The sequence below is a fragment of the Callithrix jacchus genome, chromosome 20 (assembly GCF_049354715.1).
Source record: "Callithrix jacchus isolate 240 chromosome 20, calJac240_pri, whole genome shotgun sequence".
Taxonomy (NCBI): domain Eukaryota; kingdom Metazoa; phylum Chordata; class Mammalia; order Primates; family Cebidae; genus Callithrix; species Callithrix jacchus.
In genome coordinates, this window is record NC_133521.1 from 32,761,729 (window position 1) to 32,787,500 (window position 25,772).

Genomic DNA, 25,772 nt, shown 5'->3' on the forward strand with positions numbered 1-25,772 from the left:
GTTCTTAAATACTCAAATGTTTTTAAAAATGAATCTCTAAGCCCTACGATTTAGCTTCCTTTATAGCTGGGAAATTCCTATTCTGCTAATTCAGGCTCTTTACTGAATACAGGTTTGTATATCTAAGTACATAAAAATATTACTATAGCCTTAAATGAAAGTTGCCAGGAAATTAAAATATATATATATATATATATTACTATAGCCTAGCATTCATAGGAAGAATCTCTTGGTCTTTTCTGAGACCCTCTCAAGTATTTTGTTAAATATCGGAATAATCAGAGGAAAGAAAAGTAAGTGAATTTCAGTCTTGGTGTATTCTCCTCTAATTAAAAGGTTACGTTTAGTAGGAAGAGGATGAAAATATTGATTAAATCTTTACAGGTTTTTAAATCATTTTAAGTTTCATTTATTTGTTAACTCTGCTCTCTGTTTCCCCTAATGATTTTTATAATTTCCTTGTTCTGATATGAACCAGTAAGTGAAGATCAATCTTGTTATTTAAAAAGGGAAAACCTATTAATTTTGATTGAGCCCTTCTGTGCCAGGAATTGCAGTAAGACACCTTATCTCATTTCATTCTCAAAACAGCTCCATGAAGTAGGAATTATGATCCCTATTTTACAGCTAAAAGAATTAAGTAAAACTAGGATTTGTACCAGGCAAGACTGTCCAAGTCAAAAGCATACATAATACTCTACCTATTTCTAAAAAAAAGTAGCCAGCAATATCCACAACAGCATTCTCTTCCCTATATTGTAAAATATATGAAGTCCAAAGTAAAAGCTATAAGAAGGGTTTTAATCTCAAGAGTTTGACAAAGAACTAAGAATCCCCAAATAATCAAAAAGAAAATCTCATCACATTTAGTGGTAACAAAATTCAGATATATATGCTTTTCGTATCTGTTCACAAATAATGCAATACCGGGCAACAGAAACACCCGCAATTTCAAGACACCAGGGTGAGGACTGCTGACCAGCCTCAATAAAATGTCAGCTTGCTGCCAAAGGATCCAGATCAGTGGAATTTTCCAGTTCTCTAAGGAGATAATGTGGCGTTGCCTGCAGATTGGTTCTGAAATCTAACCAGAACTAAAAATTAAAAACAAAAAACAGATCAAGCTCTAGGCATCAAATTTCTTCTTCCTGAGAGAATCAAAGAAAACCTAAGTGAGTTATTCTAGTTGTACCTTTATCCAGGGTTTAGTCTGGAGGCCAATCTACTTGCTCAACTGCTTGCAAAGTTCATTCAACTTTTCCTCCCAGGTTTTGTTTCATGGAAAAAAATATAACGATCACCTTTAGGCAAGACAGAGTATTAACTTTTCTCTGGAATTGCTGTCACTCAGAGAGGTAAAAGAAAATGCTATACACACACAAATACGCACCCTTTGAATGTCCAATTTGAATCCTAAATAACCCAGAGTACATGTCAGAGAGGGAAATGAAAGCCTTAAAGGGAATATTTTAGTTCCAAAATTCTAAAGGCAAACTGCTAACTGTAAAGGGAAATTATCAACGGTAAAAGAAAAAAATTCATAATCTTACTGTTTTAAAGGAGTGTGTAGGCAGAGAAGCAGATCATAAAGGAGAGCATACATTTGATTCCTGGTGTAGGAACTGAAACTCTGGCCCAGAGATAAAAGGGTGACAATTTGCTTGACACACCTATGCTGAGGCAGCTGCCCCCATCTGTCTACTTTCCCTCCTTCCCCTAAAAGCTACTTAGGTCTCAGTTTATCCAGTTATACGTGCTAATTGAAAAGAAGGCATAATTCCCAAGCCACATTTTGGAAATAACATGGTGACCTATTTCAACACTTACACAAACAGATGTGAAATTGCCCAAAGTATATGTAAATAATCTCATCTCATTCATTCTTGCTAATGCTCACAGATTCATTCTCTTATAGGACTTTCTTCCCACAAAATGACTGGCCTTATATAAAGTTTTACAAATATTAAAAAGGCCGTTTTGTACTAAAAAAGAAAATAACTAGAGGAGAAGGAAGCTTTTCAAAAGAGCTTTCACATGGTGGGCAATATAAATGTCTCTAAGATAAGACACAGAACACACTGGGTTCTTTTTCTCTGTGACCCCTGCCACCCCCACATTCTACCTAAACTCACTATGTAACTGATCATGAACGAAAGAGAAGCACAGTTTGAATTTCAGCTAGAGATACACACTATATTCAAAGGGTTTACTTCCCTAAAGACTGGTTTTTTGTTATTGTTTTGTTTTGGTACAAATGGGGTCTCCCTGTGTTGCCCAGGCTGCCCTGAAATGCCTGGCTACGAGACTGTGTTCTGCTCTAGATATGAAGCCATTTTGTCCTTTATAAGGGAAGCCTTGACTTCCTCTACACAATTTACTCATCCTAGTTGTAATAAGAATTTCCACTGAGAAAAAAATTCTGATAGGAATTGTATCATCTTTCTAGACCTGAGGCAATCTTTACAACCATACTGTTTCTCAGAAAGAAAATGAGAAATATCCTAAATGTCCCTATAGGGAATTGGTTTTGAAAATAATAGAACTGGCCAGGTGCAATGGCTCATGCCTATAATCCCAGCACTTTGGGAGGCTGAGGCAGGTGGATCACCTGAGGTTAGGAGTTCTTCAAGATCAGCCTGGCCAACATGGTAAAATCCCATCTCACTAAAAATAGAAAAATTAGCTGGGCGTGGTGGCGAGCACCTGTAATCCCAGCTACTTGGGAGGCTGAGGCATGAGAAATGCTTGAACCTGAGAGGTGGAGGTTGCAACGAGCTGAGATCACACCACTGCACTCCAGCCTGGGCAACACAGTAAGACTCTGTCTCAAAAAACTAAAATAAAATAAATTATAGAAAATTCAAAGTAGACAACTATGCTAGCCATTAACAAGAATCAGATAAATCTATAGGCAATAAGATGAAATATTAATGTATATATTTTTTATATTTTTAAGCAAAAAAATACAAACTTCAGGAAAACAGGGTGAGATGACTCCATTTATATAAATAAAAACACTTATTATACGTGAACAAAAAAGTATCCCATACAGCTACACATCCATATACATCGATTACTAAATGTTTAGGAAAAGGTCTAGAACAGAACTGTCAAATGGAAATAAAATGGGCGGGCATAGTGGCTCACACCTGTAGTCCCACTGCCGGCAGCTGAAGTGGGAGAATCGCCTGATCTCTGGAGTTGGAGACCAGCCTGAGCAACATAGTGAGACCCCATCTCTAAAACAACAACAACAACAAAAAAACAGAAATAAAATGGGAGCCACATACATAATTTTAAAATGTATTGTAGCCCTATTAGATATAGAAAGAAGCCAGTGAAATTGTTTTTAATACATTTAACCCAATAAGTCAAAAATGTTACTATTTCAACAATGTAACTGAAATAAAAATGGATGCTTATTTTTTTCTGACTAACTCTCCTAAATTTAATGTGTATTTATACCTATAGCACATGTCAATTCAGACTAGCCACATTTCAAGTGCTCCAACAGCCACATATAGCTAATGACTACTCTACTGACCGTGAAGACCTTACAAAAACCCACCAAATTATTAACTTTCAAACAACCAAGAGTTTCTTGTTATCCACAAGGCAACCCAACGTTAAGCACAGGAAAGGCTGAGGGAATACCATGTGCTTCCTTTCTGACTGGAAAACAAGGCTTCTAGGCAACACAGCAGGGTTTCTGCGCACCCTGACAGGGATGTGTATTGTAAAATGCATTGCTGTGGAAACAACATTGCTACAACTAGAGGACAAGTCAACCTGAAATAAAGGAAATAGCAGGAGTTGCAAAATGGGTCTCATGGAATGAATAAGGAACTTCTCACATGTCTCTGCTTGAAATATGGCAAGTTAAGCTGAAAGAAAATGTCATTCCAATCATATAATAGACATTTACAGTCTGTTTCTGGGGTCATTTACTTACTGAACACAAGCTATGAAACCAAAACCACCCTGCTTTTAAGATGAAAACTAATACACAAAACCAAAAGGATAAGAATTAGTCTCCACAGATCAAAGTTTTAAAAAACGGTGATCATTATAAAGGCTATTGATTTATTCCTTAATCAAATACTATACATTATTTGCCACATACCAGGGTGGATGCATACAAAAAACACAAGATCTGTGCCTTCAAGTTCACAGTGTAGTAATGGAGACTAAGGTGTAAACTGACAATTAGAGAGTAAGGGACAGTTGGTGCTGCTAGAAAGACTATTAAGCAAATGCAGTTGCAAAGGGGTGGTAGTTAGGGTTTTCAGATGCGAGACACAGACACTGACTGGCTGACAGAAAAGGAATTTATTTAAAAGATACTGGGGTAAAAAAAAGATACTGAGCTTTGCGAGTCTCCATAGAATATACAAGACGGATCAAGTCCTGGCCCATAAAATTAATATCAACAAATTTAAAAGAGTTGACATCATAGAGAGTGTGTTTACCAACAATGTGATCAAACTAGAAAGCAACAACAGAAAGACAAAAGAAACCTCTCCAAACACTTGGAAATGAAACAATACACTTCTAAATAACGCATGGTCAAAAAGTCTCAAGGGAAATAAAAACGTATAATGAATGGAATGAAATAATACATGTATCAAAAATTGTTGGACATAGCAAAAGAAGTGTGTGAGGGAAATTTATAGTAATAAATACATACAGTATAAAGAAGAAAAGTCTCAAATCAATAATCTAAGCTCCAACTTCAAGAACCTAGTAAAAAAAGAGCAATATATAGGCAAAGCAAGCAGAAGCAAGGAAATAATTATAGTAGAAGTGAATGAAATTGAAGACAAAGACAATAGGGCAAGATCAATGAAAGCAAAGAGCTGGTTCTTCAAACAGATCAACAAAATTGACAAATGTCTAGCAAGACTGACCAAAAAAAAGAAAAAAGAGGAGAAGACAAAAATTACCAATATCGGGGGTGGGGAGAATGAAACAGGATATTATTATAGGTATGAAAAGAATAAGCGAATGTTATGGAGAATTCTACGCAAATAGATTTGACAACCTAGACCAATTCCTCAAAAAAGACAAACCATAAGACACTCACTATGAAAGAGCCCTGTAACTATTAAGGAAACAATCTGTTATTTAAAAACTACCAAAAAGGAAATCTCTAGATTAGTGATTACCAGAGGTTAAGGAGGTTTAAGGAGTGAGGGCAGAAGGAAAGTGTGTGTAGCTACAGAGAACATGAGCAATCTCAGCAGATAGGAAAATGTTCTGTATCTTGACTATATCCGTCAGTGTCAGTATCCCAGCTATAATATTGTAAGATAGCATCATAGGGGGAAACTGGGTCAAAGGTACAAGAATCTCTGCATTATTTTACATGACTACACATAAGTATACAACCTCTAAAAATAAAAGGTTTAATTTTTTTTAAGGGTAAAGGGATCGCTGGGAAGGCCTCATGCCTGTAATCCCAGCACTCTGGGAGGCCAAGATGGGCAGATCACTTGAGAACAGGAGTTTGAGACCAGCCTGGACAACATGGTGAAACCCTGTCTCTACTAAAAATACAAAAACTAAACAAGCACAGAGGTATGAATCTGTAGTCCCAGCTACTTAGGAAGCTCAGGTGGGAGAATCGCTTGAACTCAGGAGGCAGAGATTGCAGTGAGCTGAGACTGTGCTACTACACTCTAGCCTGGGCAACACAGTGAAACTCCATCTCCAAAATAAAGAAAGAAAGAAAGAAAAAAAGCTATATAGGGTATCTGCACTTAATGCCCATGAACTTCCAATTTAGGCAAGATGGATGCTTAAGATAACCTAAACATTTTCCAGACAAAGACCTAGAAACACTAGATAAAATATACCAGAAATTATATTAAGTGTATAGCTAAACTCAAGAAAGAAAGGGCAACCCCCGGGTGTTAGGATCAAAGCAGGAACTGAAAAACCACAGCAGAGCACATGAGCTGATATAGTGGTTACAGTGGCCAGGGTGGGGTAGGGGCAGACAGTTTCAATGACTTCCAGTCTGGGTTTTATTTGCCATGTGATAATAGGAATGCTCTTGAGCATACAGATGGTAGAGAAGTAGAACTGAGAAGCAAAGTGGAAAGTCTATGCATCCTCAATGAAAGGACGGAGTTAGAAAGAAAAAGAAAATCACATAACAGCCCAGGGAACAGACAAGCAAGTGTATCTAAGCTTTGGGCTGTAGCAGGTAGGAAGAAAGGTCTCTCAAGAATAGGAACGAACCCTGGGCCTGCAACCCACATACATTTGGGCTTTAAAATTATACTTTCAATTATAATATCTGAAAGTTCCAGGCACTCCAAACCAAAGAATTAATATAAAAATTGGCCCAGGCCAGAGCATCTAGAAGCAGTAAATTCACCCTCACTTTAAAAAAAAAACTTAGCCCCAGGTCATATAAGATCACACCACAGATAAAACCTCGCTAAAGAGTAAAAACATATTAAACATAAAAGGAAATATGGACAGTGAACTGAAGGACTTTTTTGAGAGTTGGCAATCGACAGTAGCAATTCAATCAACTAGAACTTACTAGTAACGAAGATAAAATTTTTGGGCATGTGACATGATCTAAGCTAAATCTCTGCCAAATTACCCCAGCAGTGGCACGTAGAATAGAGAGAGGAAGAGTGACTACAGGCTTTAAGTAAACTTAGGAAATGATTACAATAGTCAAAGCTCTTCAGAAGACTTTAGAAAATATTCTAATTACACAGAGAAAGATGCTTCAGAATTTAAGACCCGGGGCCAGGTGCGATGGCTCATACCTGTAATCCCAGCACTTTCTGAGGCCAACACAAGAGGACTGCCTACAGGCAGGAGATGGAGACCAGCCTGGGCAACAAAGTCAGAGCCTGTCTCAATAAAAAAATTACAATTAAAATAATTTTTAAAAAAGAAAGAATGAATGTAAGACCCAGAAAAAGTCAATGAGAGTGGAGATAAAACGAGAGGAAGAAGATATGAATGAATACTTAGAGATATTTTGAAAGCACAGTTAAAAGGACTCACTGGATTGGACAGTTAGGGGATGGGGGAGAGACAAGAAAGGGAAGAACTAAAGAACTAAAGGTGACACTGAGCTTGGGGCCCAACTATGCCACAGGCAGTTTTGGCCCAGCAGACAAGAGCACAGATTGGAAAGAAGCCTCAGTAGTCCATGTTCTCTCTCTTTGGCAAGCTACTTAATTTCAAAGGTTTGGTTTCTTCACTTCTGTAATATGGGAGGATTTAGGGAAACAGTTAAATACTGGGCCAGTTGTGGAGTCAATGGGATTCAAAATATAATTTCTTGCAAGAAACAAGAGATATGGGTCTGGAGCTCAGGAGTAAGGCAGAACTGAAAGGACAGAGCAGAGAGAGAATCATCAGCGCTGAAAAGATAGTTAAAGCTGTAGCAGTAGATGACATTATTAGATGCATGAAGAGGCCTGTGAATCTTGGGAAAACCCTAAAGAAATATAGAAAAGGTAGCGGTAGAAAGCTCTGAGGCAATTAGCCAGGCAAAGTGGCACGTGCCTGTGGTCCTGGCTACATGGGAGGCTGAGACAGGAGGATCACTTGAGCCCAGGAAGCAGAGGTCGTAGTGAGCTGAGATCTCGCCACTGCGCTCCAGCCTGGGCGACAGGAGTGAAACCTTGTCTCAAAAAGAAAAAAAGAAAGCTCAGAGGCATACCAGTCTTACTGAGAAGGGGTATTCTGAGACAGTGTACAATAATTATATGACATACTATATTGAGAGAGAATTGTGTTCCATTTTCCACTGCCATCGAATTTCCTGAGTGATCCATACAATATAAGCAAAATAAAAGTCTTTGTTGGTCGGGCATGATGGCTCACGCCTGTAATCCCACCACTTTGAGAGGCCGAGGCGGGTGGATCACCTGAAGTCAGGAGTTTAAGACCGGCCTGACCAACATGGTGAAACCCTGCCTCTTAAAAAAAAAAAAAAGTCTTTGTCACAGACCTTCCCTAGTATGTCTGGAAAACACTGATCCTTTGCTTTCATTATGGTGTTAAAAAGTTCTACTTCAAATGGTTTAAAAAATATATTCTATAAAGACAGATAGATAGTTCATATTCTAAGCCTTTACACAGCTGAAATTCTGCCTGGCTTAGGCTTGCAGGATACTGTGTAACATACAACCGACCCAAGTTAGCCCAATAGGAAAGTGGTTTCACCACTTCAAAACTGAGAAATTAAGGTCAAACTGGTCCAACGCAGGCTAAGCAGTGTGCCTTTCTGAAATGGTATCAAAAACTTGGATTTAGTTAACCCCACAGCACAACACAGAAACATGGGTGAAAAGCAGATATGATGCTTGTGGTCACTGTTCGAAAGGAAACTTTTCCTCCAACTTTTGCTTTGAAGCTAGTAACACTATACAGAGACCAAGGTCAAGAGCATTTTGTACATGATATTCCTTGGATCTTCCTAATTCGCACTTCTTGCCAAACAAGTCATGTCATGCTCTATCCGACTGGGGAAAACTCTTCTCCTTTTGTTTCCACTTCCTACGGGCAGATCATCTCACACGCAGGTAGGACTACAGGATCTCAGTTTAAAGCAGAAGCCAATGCAAAGCATGACATTCTCCTGCTCATTCTCAAATTAGCAACTATTGAAATTGCACTACATTTCAAATTCAAGGAAATGCTAATAATCAAAAGGTTATGTTTTATGGTCTTAAGCACCCAGAATTAGTAGGTCTAAAAGATGAGTGTTTGTTTAGAATCTTCCAGTTCCTCAAAGATGGGAAAATATTAGCCTAGCTTTAAATTACTTCAGCTTAAATTTATCACTGGTTCCTTTGGGTAATAGGGTTGTGGCAAGAATCCAAAATTTCAAGTAACTGAATATAGTTAAGTGCTGTATGTCAGACCAGCCTGATTTTTAATCCTTGACCAAAATAATTAGAACACAGCTGCTCAGCCTCTCCCAAAAGAAAAATTCCTCAATCCAAATTAAAGTATCTAATATGAATCTTTCTGTACAATCAGAACCATTCATGAAATGACAGCAAGCTGCCTTCAGAAGAACTTAATCAGAACATAAAAATCACTGATTGCTATGATTAGGATGAATGACATTCTTCCCTCATGTTAAAACATTTTGAAATAGCACCTTCCAACACGAAGGACCTAAGAGAGAAGCAGCACATAGCATTTTCAAAGGATCAATAAGATACAGCCCCAAACTGGGCTCACAGTTTATCTCAGTGTTTATAAAAGTCATATTTTTTTTTTTTACTTGATCTCTTAAACGACTGAGGATTAATAAACTTCGATAATTTGATACAATATGGAAACTACCTACAGGAATATGCAAACCTTAATTTATTCATTCTGTAACATTTGACATAGGCATAAAATAGTATTAGTTTAATAAAAAGTCTGTTTGGGTAATAGTCTTCAAAAGAGGAAAAATTTTGGCTGGGCATGGTGGCTCACGCCTGTAATCCCAGCACTTTGGAAGGCTAAAGTGGGTGGATCACCTGAAGGCAGAAGGCCAGTCTGACCAACATGGCAAAACCCCGTCTCTACTAAAAACACAAAAATTTGCTGGGCATGGTGGCACATGCCTGAGGCAGGAGAATTGCTTGAACTCAGGAGACAGAGGTTGCAGTGAGCCGAGATCCCACCACTGCCCTTCAGCCTAGGTGACAGAGCAAGATTCCGTCTCATAAAGAAAAAAGCAAGAGAAAAAAAAATTAAACCACCACGCAAACCAGCAGGATATGAAGATATGGTTACTACAATGATCATGGAGAAAATTCAGATAAATACATATTGGAAATTGCATGAAAACTGGTCTTCTCACGTAATACTGGCATGACTTCAAACTGCTACTGCCTGTTGGGCAGCACTCACTAGAATTTAAGATGCACTGACCCAACGACCCAGCAATCCCACTTCTAAAATTCTGTCCTTCAAAAATAACAGCATGAGAACATAAAAAAAAATGTATAAGGATTACCACAGAATTATTAACTGCAAAATTTGGAAAACTAGTAAATGTTCATCAATAAGAGAAGGAGCACTCAAATTATGGAACAGTCACAAAATGGAGTAAGTACCAGGCGGGCATAAAAAAATGTACATGTTTATACTAAACCTGGAGAGATGCCCAAGATAGACTGTTAAGTAAAAATATATGTTACAAGAAGAAATTAAAATACACACACACACACACACACACACACACAGCAGATCAATACAGACAGGGTAAGTCCACTTTTAAGTATATATGAATGCAAGTATATATGAACACATATATATACAATATATATGTATATATTGTTTTTCCTGATCATTAAACTTATTCTTAATTTATTTTTAAATAAACCTTGATAGGTATTGCAAGCACAGAGTAAATAGATTAGAAACTGAATAAGGATGAATCTGGAGAACATCAACCTCAGCAAACTGACACAAGAACAGAAAATGAAACACCGCATATTCTCACTCATAGGTGGGTGATGAAAAATGAGAACACATGGACACAGAAAGGGGAGTACTAAACACTGGGGTCTATTGGGGGGAAAAGGGGAGGGCCAGTGGGAGGGGGAGGTGGGGAGGGATAGCCTGGGGAGAAATGCCAAATGTGGGTGAAGGGGAGAAGAAAAGCAAAGCACACTGCCATGTGTGTACCTACGCAACTGTCTTGCATGCTCTGCTCATGTACCCCAAAACCTATAATCCAATAAAAAATTAAAAAAAAAAAAAAAAAAAAGAAACTGAATAAGGAAAATCATTTTAAAAAGATTTTTCCATGAATACTTGGAATATTTTAAATCTATTAAAGGCAATTTCATTCACATTCTTGATTCAAAGATATTATTCCAGGCCAAGCTAGTAACTGAGATAACTATGAATGGGGAGTCTTGTGACTAACATTAATATATGTGAATATAATATATTAGCATAACACAGGGAAGGATAGGCACAAAACCGATCATTAGTTAACAGCTTATCAGCTTCTAGCGATGAGAATTAAAAATCGGACAGGCAGAAAGGAAACTTCACTGTCTTCTCTCTGAAAAAATTTAAGTGGTGAGACTACAAGTCATTTTTACTTTCTTATTTGTAATAATAAAAAAAAAAAACCAAAACAACAAAAGAAGTTTTTGTATTCCAAGGAAAAAAATGAGAGAAGAAAAATCATTTCTCACTTTCTAAGCATAATGGTAGAGTTGATAAAAGTAAATTCTAATACAAGAAAAAGTAGAAACTGCACAGTACATAGAAATCTCATAGCAAGAGACTAATCTAATTAGGCAAAGAAAAATGTGCAGCACTCTTTTGTATACCCAGTCTTACCAATGCTTCTTAATGCTTCCTGGGATCTTGCCAAAGACAAGCTACCTTTTCAGGGGGAATTCTGCCCTCTAGTGTACACTAAACGAAGTTAAAGCTCTATGAAACAATAAACTACTGTTTTAAAGTTAACCAAAATATTTTCACTTCATTTCTAGGGTATCACAATCATCTTTTTAAATGAAAGTCTTCATATCCTTGTTCCCAAATCAATTTATACCATCATACTAAGTAACTTTTATGACTATCATAACTTCGCATACCTATTCTATTACTCTATTCCCTACACATGCAAGACGCACCTAAAGCTACTCATTTTTCACACCAAGAGAATTTGGCACAACCAAGGGTACAGGAATACGACAATATAGTCTGTGCTCCTAGCAAACCACCATGGCATATGTATTTCTATGTAACAAACCTGCATGTTCTGCACATGTATCTTAGAACTTAGAGTAAAAATTAAAAAAAAAAAAATTGTGATCCTGATAAACATCTGGCTCTTAAAATCACAGTTTTGAAACTTGTTGGCACTATAATTTGAGGCTAAGAACAAAGGAAAAAGGCTGCTGTGTGTAATAAACTTCATCTCTTCATAGAATTTTCTAACACTAGAATTTATTTAACTCCAGACAACCTTGAAAATCACTATAGGTAATTCCTAGGTTCAGAGTATTTGCTGTAGGTATTCAGTCCAAACTCACAGAGGTTACATCATCCTGGTGACCACAAATGAAAAAAGTTTTTGCTTTGAAACCTTTTTGGCAGGGCACAGCGGCTTATACCTACAATCCCAGCACTTTAGGAGGCCAAGGCAAGTGGATTGCTTGGGGTCAGGAGTTCGAAACCAGCTTGGCCAACATGGTGAAACCCCACCTCTACTAAAAATACAAAAATTAGCCAGGCGAGGTGGTGGGCGCCTGTAATTCCAGCTACCCAGGAGGTATCAGCAGGAGGATTGCTTGAACCTGGGAGGTGAAGACTGCAGTGAGCTGAGACGTCAACAATGCACTCCAGCCTGGAGACAGAGCAAGACTCCATCTCAAAAAACAAAAACCTTTTCTACGTTTGGAGTCTCATTCAGATGCTCACATTGGCAAGGACTTTATTTCATGATCCAAATTACCAGATATCCCCTCCTCTCCCAAAAGGGTAACACTAGACTTTCCATTCATACTTATCTCAGTTACTAGCTTAGCCAAGAATAATAGCTTTGAATCAAGATGTGAATGAAACTGCCTTTAATAGATTCAAAATACTCCAAATATTCATGAGAAAATCTTTAAAAATTATTTTCCCTATTCAATTTCTAATCTATTTACTCTGTACCTGCAATACCTATAAAGGTTTATTTAAAAACGAATTAAGAATAAGTTAAAAACAGATGAAGCAGGGTATTAGCATCCACTGAAGAACATGAAGGTGAAAGTCAGGTACAGGGTATTCTTGGCTCTACACAAATCACGTCATTCTGAGGTATCAGGTACCACCAGAGCTGCCAAAATCAATCATTTCCATTGTTACCACTAGTTCCTGAAATATCCTATTAAAAGCTGTCTCTAGCCAGTCCTATCCTGGAACAGAAGCTGCCAGAAGAAATGCACTTGACATAAGCTAGGCAAAGATATCTCCTACCTGGCTCTCTGTCAACATATAAGTTGCCAGAGTGTAGGATTCAGACCTCAGTAGGAGTCGATCACCTATAGAAACAGTAATAGCCATTATTCCCACATCACATCTTGTCTACAGCTTCGCTGTTGTTGCTGACAGGTATCAATGTACAAACACACCTGGAACTCATTTTTTAAAATGTGCTAGACCTTCACTTTCACGAGACACGAATGATACAGAAGTATAGAAAATGGTTATGGATTAATGAGGAAAATGTTTACAAAGAAAAAGGCGGGAAACAGTCCTCTCACTTTCTTCAAAAATAACAAAATACCTTTTGAAGACTTCCTCATCAGTTACAAAACTAGAAAGAGTCTCTTTTAACAAAAACCGCAGATCAGGAGGATAAGAAAAAGCAGTGGCAATGGCAAAGCGGCTGAGAGCCCAGGCTTTGGTCTCAAATAGATCCAGGCTGCAATCCAAGCTCGATCAATCATCAACCATGTAACTTCAACAAGAGTGCCTCTCTGAGTGTCAGTGTCCTCATCTGCAAAATGGGCACAAAGTTAGGGCCTAGCTCTTGGAATGTTTATGTGGGTTAAGTGAAATGACACACGTAAAACATTTAGCATTGTGCCTTAAATGTGGCAAAGTAGTCAATAAATAGGATTTACTTATTCTTTCAAAAAGGGTAAAGAATATTTAACCTGCAGCCTGAGAAGACAGTATGTTTGGTATTTAATCTAGAGAACAAATTGTTTCCCAGAGGAAATTAGCATGGTCATCAAAGGGAAACATGTGACCTTAGAGTGGGAAAGTAGTTGCCTACAGGAACTATGCAGATAAAATAAATGAGTAAAGCCACCGAGTAGGGACCACAAAAGGGCAAATCCCATCTACTCTGTGCTACCCCAGTGCTGTCATAGGTAAAGAGGGAGGGTAGTGGCAGAAATGTTCATTCCTCAAGAAAAGCCAGTAATCCAGATTTTTCATGTCAACTTTCCAGAGTTTTAAATATTCGTCAAATTAGGGGATTGGGAGAGAACACCCGTTAACTCCTCAGACAGGAAGACTCTGCTGAACAAACCAAAGGTTTGTTCCTTGGGACTGATTACATACACTGAATTTTGACAAACCACAGCGGTCAGCATTACCGTCTTCTCAGTCTTTAGTCTGGGTCTTGTATCTTCAGTATGGCACTGTGAGGGATTCTGTGTCATCTATCTTTGGAGAAAACATTGCTACACTTATATTACCTCTGATGTTGTTTGAGACTCAACATTAAGGTGTTCTTTTTTTTCACTCCATAGATCAAGAAGACAAGGCTAAAACTACACGGGAAAATGATGTCTTTCACTCTTCAGTTATATTGCTTTAGGTCATTCTCAGTCCATAAGGAAGCAACTAAACAGTATGCCCTTAATTAAACAAGCCAATGTCTATGGGTAGGATTACAAATTTTAATGACACTGATGGTGGCCCGCTGTTGGAATGAAGTAAATAGTAAATGTTGGCTTGAAAACAGGTAGCAAATGTGGGGTTGAAGCCTGGCCAGCCAGATACCAGCAAATGTTGAAAAAACTGGACGTGAACAGCTACAGTACTGGTAGTAAGGACCCGGGAGTGAGGGAAGAGGCAGATCAAGAGCATGGAATGAAAAGATCATGGGAATTTAGACACGCTAAGCTTTGTGCTTTCTACTACCAAATGTAGGAGAGTAATTTTTCTAGTCTGATTCCGCCTCTAATTAAAATTGGGCTTATTCCATTCCCAAAACATAAACTTTGGCTTTTTATAGCCTAACCAGTGTGCTATTTTAAACACATGGAGGAAATGCATTTTCAGTTACAAACATCTGCTCCGCTAAATCTGTTCTTATTTCTGAATCTGTGCTTATCTTAGCAAAAGATGTGGGACAGGATGTTTTACTCTCCTGCTCTGGTTTTCCTGTATTGCTTAAATCTGTTTAGAGAGAGGAAAATAAACAAATAAAGTGTTTCTGAGACAATTTCTATAAACTGAAGTAGCTCCCAAAATGAAAAAAGTCTGTGGGAAAAAATTTTGACGACATTAAGATAATTTTCTTTTAATATATTAGATTATTCCTGTAGATCCTTCCCTTGAAAAGACTTTCTGGCTAGGTGCGGTGGCTCACACCTGTAATCCCAGCTGAGGCTGGTGGATCACAAGGTCAGTAGTTCAAAACCAACCTGGCCAAAATGGTGAAGCCCCTGTCTCTACTAAAAATACAAAACATTAGCTGGGTGTGGTGGCAGGCACCTGTAATCCCAGCTACTCAGAGGCTGAGGCAGAGAACTGCTTGAACCCAGGAGATGGAGGTTGCATTGAACCGATATCGTGCCATGGCACTCCAGCCTGGGCGAAAGAGCAAGACTCCATCTCAAAAAAAAAAAAAAAGACTTTCCATCCACTGTTGGCAGATACTAATATTTGAAATTATAAAATGTGCCCGCTCAGATACTCCAGATCAGCTGAATTCCTCCTGGCCCCATCTTTTCCCAAGTTCAATTGTAATTGTAAAGCTTTTCGAGATACATTTCCTAAAAATGAGCATATCAACCTTGAAGGTCATTCTGGATTCATTCAGAAATCCAAGGTTCACAGTATCATAATTAAACATGTACATTTTCATTCTTTTTTTTTTTTTGAAATGAAGTCTTGCTCTGTCTTTTAGTGCAGTGGTACAGTGGTGCGATCTCGGCTCACTGCAACCTCTGCCTCCCGGTTCAAGCGATTCTCCTGCCTCAGCCTCCTGAGAAGCTGGAATTACAGGTGCGTGCCACCACGCCCAGCTAATTTTTCTATTTTTAGTAGAGATGGGGTTTCACCATGTTGGTCAGGCTCGGTTCGAACTCCTGACCTTGTGATCCGCCTGACTCAGCCTCCCCCAGTGCTGGGATTACAGATGTGAGCCACTGTATCCAGCCAAACACATATATTTTCCTGTAAAACTCTCAGGGCTTTTACTCTGGCACTTGGCAGACATATCCTTGTAATGTATTATGCTCCATCAGGGCTTTCAAAGAAACTGATTTTGGTCAAATTTCACTTCACCCCATTTGTAAGGGAGTCAGCATTCATTACTCCACCGTAAAATATTTTGCTTGAAGAGCTCCCGCAATAGCTCCTGGTTGGCCCCTAGATTCCCTCTATACTTTTCCCCACATTGCTCTTTGCTCTAGGAGCTGCTCTGTACGGACAGCCTGATGAAGATTCTCTCCTTAAACCAAACTAGTCAGACTCCACTGAGTCCTCTTCTCAATGAAGCCTTGACATTGGACCCTGCCCTTGCTGGGCCTGCACAGCCCAGTTTTAGAAAGAATTTTGCACCAAGTCAGTTTAGAGAGAATCCCTTACCCTTGATATCTGATCACACTAGCCTGCCTTGAGCAAGAATCCCCCATCCTTGACGTCTCCTCTTAGTAATTTTCCATCCACTGACCACCTGCCTCCTGATTCTGCTGTAAATCCCCAGCTGTCTTTGCTGTATTTGGAGTTGAGCCCTCTCTCTCTCTCCTAGAGATAGTCTTGACACCCACTGCAATAGTTTTGGATAAAGTATTCTCACGGTTTTAACAAGTATCAGAATATTCTTCAATAAGCCTCAGAGGGCAATGGAGTGCCCCTAAGAAACTGCAGAGAGAGAAGAAACAGATCTGGGTATTCATTCCCTTGGCTTCCTCCTGGGGGAAGTCCACCACTTAACAGATCTCAGCTCCTGTTAGGAGGTCCATTCCATCTAACCCTGTCTTCCCTTGCCATTAACTGCTCCGACTCTTGCCCTTTCAGGCCTAGGGATAATGGAGTCTCATTACTACCAGCCCCAGAGAGGCCACACTATTTCTATCCCTGTGGTTTTCCACCACTTTGTGAGTTTTTAAACTCTCCTTGAAGTATCGTATTTGAGAATGCCATCTGTTTCCTGCTGGGTCTCCGTAATACAGATATCATCTCAGAGATTTCTTATTCTAAAAAGGCTATTAGCAGGCGGGCACAGTGGCTCACGTCTGTAATCCCAGCACTTTGGGAGGTGAATCACCTGAGGTCGGGAGTTCAAGACCAGCCTGACCAATATGGAGAAACCACGTCTCTACCAAAAATACAGAATTAGCCAGGCGTGGTGACACATGCCTGTAATCCCAGCTACTGATGAGGCTAAGGCAGGAGAATTGCTTGAACCCAGGGTGGACAGAGGTTGTGGTGAGCTGAGATCACGTCATTGCACTCCAGCCTGGGCAACAAGAGTGAAACTCTGTCTCAAAAACAAAAAACAAAAAACAAAAGATTATTAACTCTAAGAAAGGCAGGCATGGAAATAAGCTGATTTTAAGCTACCATTCTCTATTCTCTAGTTATTTTTATAATTATAGTAACAAAGAGTATTTTCTGAAATATACAGTTTCCAAACAGAATCTCTAAGCATCAACAGGGATTATTTAAGAAGAAACATCCATGGAAACTAGAAGTAAAAACAGTGTTAGCTGGCCAGGCGCGGTGGCTCACGCCTGTAATCCCAGCACTTTGGGAGACCGATGTGGGATCACAGGGTCAAGAGATTGAGACCATTCTGGCCAATATGGTGAAACCCTATCTCTACTAAAAATACAAAAATTACCTAGGCGTGATCGCACACACCTGTAGTCCCAGCTACTCGGGAGGCTGAGGCAGGAGAATTGCTTGAACCAGGGAGGTGGAGGTTGCAGTGAGCCAAGATTGTGCCACTGCACTCCAGCCTGGCAACAGAGCAAGACTCTGTCAAAAATAAATAAATAAATAAAAACCGATGTTAGCTGAAACTAACCAGAAACCTAAGAAGAGCTTCTTTACCTTTATTTCCTTCCATCTGGTAGTTAAACCCAGAGGTAATTTTCATAGTGATACTTTTAATAAGGGCAAAAAACACTATAATAATACCAGATACAAACCTGGCAACTCATAATAGCCTGCTGAAGGCTAATTCCATACATAGTCTAGAGCAGTATTTGTCAAATTCAGGTTGCAGTTGATTGTGAAACCAATTCAGCAGGTCAAAACAGTTTTTTAAATGACACATCTATACACAATAATGTAAAACAGAAAATCAGAGCATATTATAAATAGGGTAAAGATTTCACCAAATTTTTAGCTCACCTTTTCACATAACTATTTTTACAGGTGTACTAGGGCATAATGTAAAATGTATTCCTTATGATGGGTGGCAGTCAAGGAAGTTTGAAAGCTACTGGTCTAAAGAGAACCCCCTCCAAACAATACAATAAATCTAAAGCTAAAAATATGTTGTTTCAGCCTACAGCTTCAAATTTTAAAAATCCTAAATAGCTTGTTACCCAGTATAAACACACTAGTAACTGACATAAATTCTATAAAACAGTATATACTCTTGTTTTTCCTCAGGTGGGAGTGCAGTGGTGCCATCTCGGCTCACTACAACCCATGCCTCCCGGGTTCGAGCAATTCTGCTGCCTCAGCCTCCTGGCTGAGGATTACGGGCATGCGCTACCACGCCTGGCTAATTTTTGAATTTTGAGTAGACACGAGGTTTCACCATGTTGGCCAGGATGGAAAACAGTATCTACTCTTACAACAAGTGGTGTGCTCTGCTATTTTCTCTTAATTGATCATTGGAAACCACAGCTTGCAAAGTACTTGCCTAGAGTATTAACAGGGCCAGGTCTGGAGAATTCTGTTCTACAGCTGCCTTCAACTGATTTTATGTCATTTCTATGGTGGTCGCAAGCAGTCAAATCCTCTTCCTCCTTGTGTTTTTGTGTAACTACTACATGACTTCTGCTCAGCAAGAGAGTATGGAGCAGATAAAGATGTAACAGATGAGGAAGTAATCCCACCCACACATCCTGCCATTCTTTGCTGTGGTATATGCGGACAGCTGCATCTTACTACAAGTACCTGCAGCTCATAGCCCGAGGACAGAGGGCAAAAATTGTGCTGAAGCAGCTCTGAGCCAATGTCAGCTGGGCACTAGAGGTTAAACATCCCACCCACCTCAGCCCTCACTGCGTTCTTCCCAGTAGGAATGAGTGCCAGCTACCACCAGCAGTCACCTGCTTGATAACTCGCCCTAAAGGGTTATCAAGGCTTCTTTCCTCTCTTGCACCTCTGCTGGGGCTTCCTGGATTCACCTCTCACTTAAATGACATGCACTTAAATCTTTATCTCAGGATCTGTTTCTGGATAAATGCAACCTAAGAGAGTAAACTAGTATAACTGTTATTTACAGCCGGGGCTGCAAAGATGGGGAAGGCCTGCCCTAAAAAAGCTCATGCTCCAACAGGAAAATCAACGCTCTTTTTAAAAATGTAAAACAAAACTTTACTGTTCATAGTAATGACAGGCATACTTGAGGAGAGAAGGAAGAGGGGACAATCTCTGACTGAAGGGTCACAGAAGCCAGTGCAGGAGACTGTGCAGAACCCCCCACAGGAGTCAGATGGGTAGTCAGGGCTATCCATGGTATGGGTCTATGTTCACTTCCATGAAGGCAATCGTCTTAAGCCTCCCTTATTTATTGTAATGCTTTACTTCTCACATTTAGGTTAAGAAGAAAAGAATTTTTGCCTCTTTCAAAAAGAAAGAATTCTAGCCTTCAGCTAAAAATAACACAAGTAATATGGAAAGTATGAAGGGAGAAAAACTATTAAGTTCCTGAAAATGTGTTAAGAAAACGATTTGTAAATCATCTTTAATCTTTTTACGTTCCTCTGAGATCCTAGGGGACGGGACTGAGTATTCAACCCAAATCATGAAAAGTTCTGGTGAATGCTGTTATTTTCATTCAAAAAGTATCACTTTTAAATGTAAAATTTACATGTTCAGATTTGTGTTCGTTCAGTTACTATAAACTAGGAGTTGTTTTAGGCATCCAATGAGAAAGCTATAGCTAATTTTCTTTTCTTTTTTTTTTTTTTAAAGAGACAGGATCTCTCTCTGTCATGCAGGCTGGAGTGCAGTGGCACAATCACAGCTCACCGAAGCCTCAACCTCCTGTGTTCAAGTGATCCTCCTGCCTCAGCCTCCATAATAGCTGGGACATAGGTGCAAGCCACCCTACCCAGTTAATTTTTTTTTTTTTTTGTAGAGACAGTGTGTTACTGTATTGCCCAGACTGGTCACAAACTCCTAGGCTCAAGCAATCCTCCCGAGAAAGCTATGGCTAATTCTCCTTGGCATCTTCCATTCTGGTAAATACTTCAGCAGAGGCAGAGCAGCATCATAATTCTCTCTCTCAGGGAAAAAGTCTGCTCTGCAGTGAAAGCAGGTATTTGCACTGAAAGCTTCTCCAATGTGCGAAGTACATCTGGGACTGAGAACACAAATACTCACCCTGACCCGGCAGGGAGTGATGGCAGAGCTGAAGGGACATTAGCCTGTGGTTTTTCTTTCTCGTTCTGCTTGAAGAAGGATTTGGCCTCTTTAGATGTAGCATCCACTTCCTTAGTCACCCTGTGCCGAGGAAAAAGACATAAAGTTTGCAAGAAGAATAAAGAGAAAGAAACAAACTAGAAAAGGGAATAAAGACAACTAGAAAAAGATCCACTGGGCTTGCAATATATTCTGGATGCTCAGCTTTATGATAATAGTTTACTACAGTTAACTTTCAGTAGACATTTTCCCTCATTAAAATTAACAAATGAAACAACAACGTGTATAAATTTTATCTCCCTAAAATCCTCTCCATGACTTGTCAGCATGAAACACACTAGGGCAGTCACTACTAAATCTGCACGCTGGGTTACTGACGTGAAGGCTGAAAAAGGACCTCACACTGCACCCCACAAGCAGATTAGCACTCAGACCTAAAGGCCCAGTGAAAGCTGAGGGGCAGAGATGGTATATCAGGAATACGGGCAATAAAATTGGGAAATAATGCCTAGGGTAGCTTTATTTCAAGGAGAAAAGCAAGACTTAAAAAAAATTGAGAAGACTCTACAGAAGGGTCCTATTCTATATCCAAAACAACCCAAAGATAAAACAAAATCCCTTAAAACGGGCTAAATTAGCAATAATTTGGGAATGGATGAAAGGAACATGACTGAGAATTCTGTCTAATTTCAAATCTGAAAAAATTATCTCCACTAAAACTGAGTCCTGAAGGATCAAATAAAGGTATTTATACTACCTGACAGAGAGGAGAAATGTCTAATCCCTGCCTAGGCTTGCCAGGTTAATAAAAACACCTAAGGAATGTGGTTTAAATTCAGTCTATTATGGCCAGCTGCATGGCCTCTTTTGTAGCGCCCTGACAAGTTTTTTGTTTTTTGTTTGTTTTTTTTTAAACAGGCCAGGTACAGTGGCTCATACCTGCAATCTCAGCTCTTTGGAAGGCCGAGGTGGGCAGATCATTTGCAGTCAGGAGTTCGAGACCAACCTGGCCAACATGGTGAAACACTATCTCTACTAAAAATACAAAAATTAACTGGGTATGCTAGTGTGTGCCTGTAACCCCAGCTACTTGGGAGGCTGACGCAGAACTGCTTGAACCTGGGAGGCAGAGGCTGCAGTGAGCCGAGACAGCATAGCTGCACTCCAGCCTGGGCAACAGAGCAAGACTCCGTCTCAAAAAAGAAAAAGAAAAAAAATGCAAAGAAGTTACTTTCCTACGTGACTGATGCTGAATTTGGATACGTGACTTGCTTCAAAGGCGAATGAGGTATTAGTTCATCTAAGAGGAAGAGAAGCTTAAACATATTTATGCTGTTTCTCTTGCTCCTTAAATTCATCCCTTGAGTCATAAGGAGAATATACCTCAACTAGCTGGTCCAAGATGGCAGAAGGACACATGCTGCAGACCTGAACCCAACAAACAAGCAGCTCGGAGCTGAGCTGAGCTGAGCTGAATCTAAGTCACTCAATCTCAAATACTCAGAGGTACACAGGCAACAAATAAATGCTTATGATTGTATAGCACTGAGTTTTGGAATGGTGTGCTATGCAGTAATACTGTAGCAATAGCCAACTGACACATTTATATTTTGTAAGAAAACTGAAATTCAAGGTTATGTTACTTATTCAAGGCTATCCTGAGATTAAGTAGCAATGGTACAGAGAGCCCTATAGCAGACAGTATATTTCAAAGATGGTATTTCCCATCCCACACACTCTTCCAGAACCCTGATACTACTTCAGTTAGTATCACTCTGTAATCCCAGACTCCCTCTGTTAGTATCACTCTGTAATCCCAGACTCACCCTCCCAATTAGAGGGGGAGTCTGTGTCACCACCCCTTGAAAGTGAATGAGCCTTTGTGGCTGTCTCAACTCATGGAGTTCTGTGCAAGTGGCACAACATGACATCTGAGACTAGCAAATAAAAGATGATAAATCTTTCACCTGGCATGCTCTGTCTATCTGTCTGACAGAGATGACAAGACTCCAGACAGAGCCGGACCACCCCCCATCCCGTCTCTCGCAGAATGCACCTCTGAAACTCCAAGTTATCACACAAGAAGGCTGGCTATTCTGCAGCCACTATGTTGGAGAGATCATATAGGAAGACCACAGAGAGATGCCTCAGAAGCCTGTACCACCCCCCAGGTGTTTGCGCCTTCCCAGCTCTGGCATCAGACACGGGAGTAAGGAAACCTGTGAAGTGGTTCCATACTTAGTCACTGCCTGATTACAACTGTACAAGAGACCCTGAGTAAGAACTGCCCAGCTGAGCCCAGCTACCCCAGGAACCAAGAGAAATTATAACAAAACAATTGTTTTTTAAACCTACTAAATGTTGAGGTGCTTTCTTACACCATTTTAAAAATATCCAAAATAAACCCACATCCAAATTTCAGGCTTAATGAAGGGTTCTAGAGTAGTAAACTAGAAAGAAAGAGTACCTTTAAATTTCCTGTGCAGGCACGGTGGCTCACACCTATAATCCCAGCACTTTGGGAGGCTGAGACGGGTAGATCACAAGGAGCAGAAATCGAGACCATCCTGGTCAACATGGTGAAACCCCTATTAAAAATACAAAAATCTAGCTGGGCATGGTGGCACATGCCTGTAGTCCTAGCTACTCAGGAGGCTGAGGCAGGAGAATTGCTTGAACCCAGAAGGCAGAGGTTGCAGTGAGCCGAGATCGTACCATTGCACTCCAGCCTGGGTAACAAGAGCAAAACTCCGTCGCAAAAAAAAAAAAAAAAAAAAAAAAAATTAGCTGGACGTGGTGGCAGGTGCCTGTAGTCCCAGCTACTTGGGAAGCTGAGGCAGGAGAATCACTAGAACCCAGGAGGCAGAGGTTGCAGTGAGCCAAGATCACACCCCTGCACTCTAGCCCGGGTGACAGAGCAAGATTCCGTCTCAAAAAATATATATATATTTCCTTGCTCTCGGTACAATCTGGGGCAGACCAGATATGGCTAATGAAGAACAAGTAGAAACTGCCACGTACATATAGTAATCTGAATGCATGCTTTATTTTCCAGTCCTGTCAAAGCCCTACTAACTAGTGGTAAATAAATTTTAAAAGATGAAACTACCCAAGGATAATGGGAAGAAGTTTAACAGAAAATGGATGCCAAGAGAATTTTCTTTTCTTTCTTTTTTTTTTTTTTTAAAAAAAAAACAGGGTCTCATCATGTTGCCTGGGCTGGAATCAAACTCCTGGGCTCAAGCAATTCTTCTGCCTTGGCCTCCCAGGTCTGGGATTACAGTCATGAGCCACTGTGCCCAGACCAAATTTTCTGACAGTAAAAAGCGGTTGGGCGCAGTAGCTCAAGCCTGTAATTCCAGCACTTTGGGAGGCCAAGAGCAGGATTACTTGAGCCCTGGGCAACATGGCAGGACCCTGTCTCTACAAAAATAATCAGCCAGGGATCATGGAGTGTACCTGTACTCCTAGCTGCTTGGGAGGCTGAGGCAAGAGGACTGCTTGAAGCCAGGAGTTCAAGGTTACAGTGAGCTACTAAGGTGGTACTGTACAGCCTGGGAACAGGGTGAGACCCTGTCTTAACAAAAAGAAAAGAAAAAAGAAAGTAGAAAGCAAGTAGACAAGTAGTAACTGGTTTTGGTTTTGGTTTTTTCTGATCTCCTAAGCCTATAGCCATATGGAATGGCCAAAAACAGGCAAGCCAATGTGTACTACAGTATCCTAGAAGGGCTCACTAAATTGAGATACCAGAACCTTTCAAGGCAGAGGAAAGAAGTAGGGCTAAAACCAGTTGGAATTCTGCCTCAGGAGCAACTAGGTCCCAGATCCCCTTCAGCAGCGCCTGATACCACAGGCTACTGCCCTACGCCATCCCCAATCCAGCAGAAGCCATTACTCCGGAGAAACGAAAACCACAGACGTTCCAGACTCATTAAAGGCATGGCTGAAGTCCATTCTGAAAACAGAGGAATTACATGAAAATCTATGTATTCACTCTTCCTTTGCCACAGCAACCCTGCAGCCTAGGTGTTCTGGACAACTGAGTCGCAAGATGCAGTGCTACCCAGCTCACACTGCACTTCACACCAGTAAGAAGCAATGTACTGTATTATGCTACTGAGTTGCTGAGTTTGTTAACCCAGCATAGCCTGGCCTGTCATATCAATTCTACTAAAATGAATTCCATAAAAACAGAAGATAGGCTGGGCGCGGTGGCTCAGGCCTATAATCCCAGCACTTTGGGAGACCGAGGCAGGTGAATCACGAGGTCAAGAGATCGAGACCATCCTGGTCAACATTGTGAAACCCCATCTCTACTAAAAATACAAAAATTAGCTTGGCATGGTGGCGCGCGCCTGTAATCACAGCTACTCGGGAGGCTGAGGCAGGAGAATTGCTTGAACCCAGAAGGCAGAGGTTGCGGTGAGCTGAGATCGTGCCATTGCACTCCAGCCTGGGTAACAACAGCGAAACTCCATCTCAAAACAAAAAAAAAAAGAAATTAAAACGTTCACATCAAGGCAAATCACTGTGAAGTATCAGAATGTTGGTGATAGAGAAGACAAAGATCAAATGGCCCAAATAATAAGGTCTCCATGTAATATATGTTTGGTTTTGTTTTTTTACCACCTTTATAGGAATGACACACCTTGAGTCACCCAAGACAATTAAGACAACATTTTCTGAAAAGCAACCTAGATCCAACCACAGTTAGATGTCAAACATGTAAAAAAAAATACGGCATGACCTTTGTTCTCAAGGAGCTCACAGTTCAGCAGAACAGCCAACCATGAAAGCAAGTCATGGTAATACATGATACATAGTAAGTGCCGTAAAAGCAGCACAGAAGTATTAACTGTGGGAGTACCTCTCATAATTTCTTAGTGCCAAACTCCTACCCATATTTACTAAGAAACACTGGTATATTTATCTCAGGAACGTTAAAACTGACACAAAGTAATACTAGCAGATTACTCTTCACTGACAGTATGCCTAGAAGAACTCCACTTTCAACAAGCAGTAACGGATTCCACTATCAAAATATCTTCAAGCAGGAAAACAGTTAAATTATAGACCACATCTAAAGCACAAGAGGGAACACTGACAGGAAAAGGCCTATTATTAGCAATAGTTAATTCAAGTGTTCTCAGCAGAAATTCCATTTTAACTTTATTTTCACTTACTCAGAACTTCCTGTAAGTCTTTATTTGGGCAAAACTTTCCGTGATTGGTTTTTTCCAAAAGGTGAATCATTTAGGAAAGTCTGAACTAAACGGCTCAGCTGGTTATGTGATAGGGCAGAATACAAAATACTATATTCCCCCATCCCCCTGGGTTAATAAGCTAAATATTTTTCAAGTGGGGACAAAAACAAAACGACCAAAGCCCAGAATTTCACATTAAAATACGGTTAGAAAAGCCAA

The 25,772-nt window shown here is 40.0% G+C and overlaps 1 protein-coding gene across 2 annotated transcripts in view; it reads right to left on the reverse strand.

Annotated features, from left to right (window-relative positions):
- The window catches only part of CFDP1 (craniofacial development protein 1), a 133,130-nt gene that overhangs the window by 82,167 nt on the left and 25,191 nt on the right, over nt 1-25,772 (reverse strand). For both annotated transcript variants that reach the window (XM_054248629.2, XM_002761154.4), the window contains exon 5: nt 20,311-20,430. In XM_054248629.2, coding sequence (XP_054104604.1) covers nt 20,311-20,430 — 120 coding nt within the window. The remainder of the gene's footprint in view (nt 1-20,310; nt 20,431-25,772) is intronic.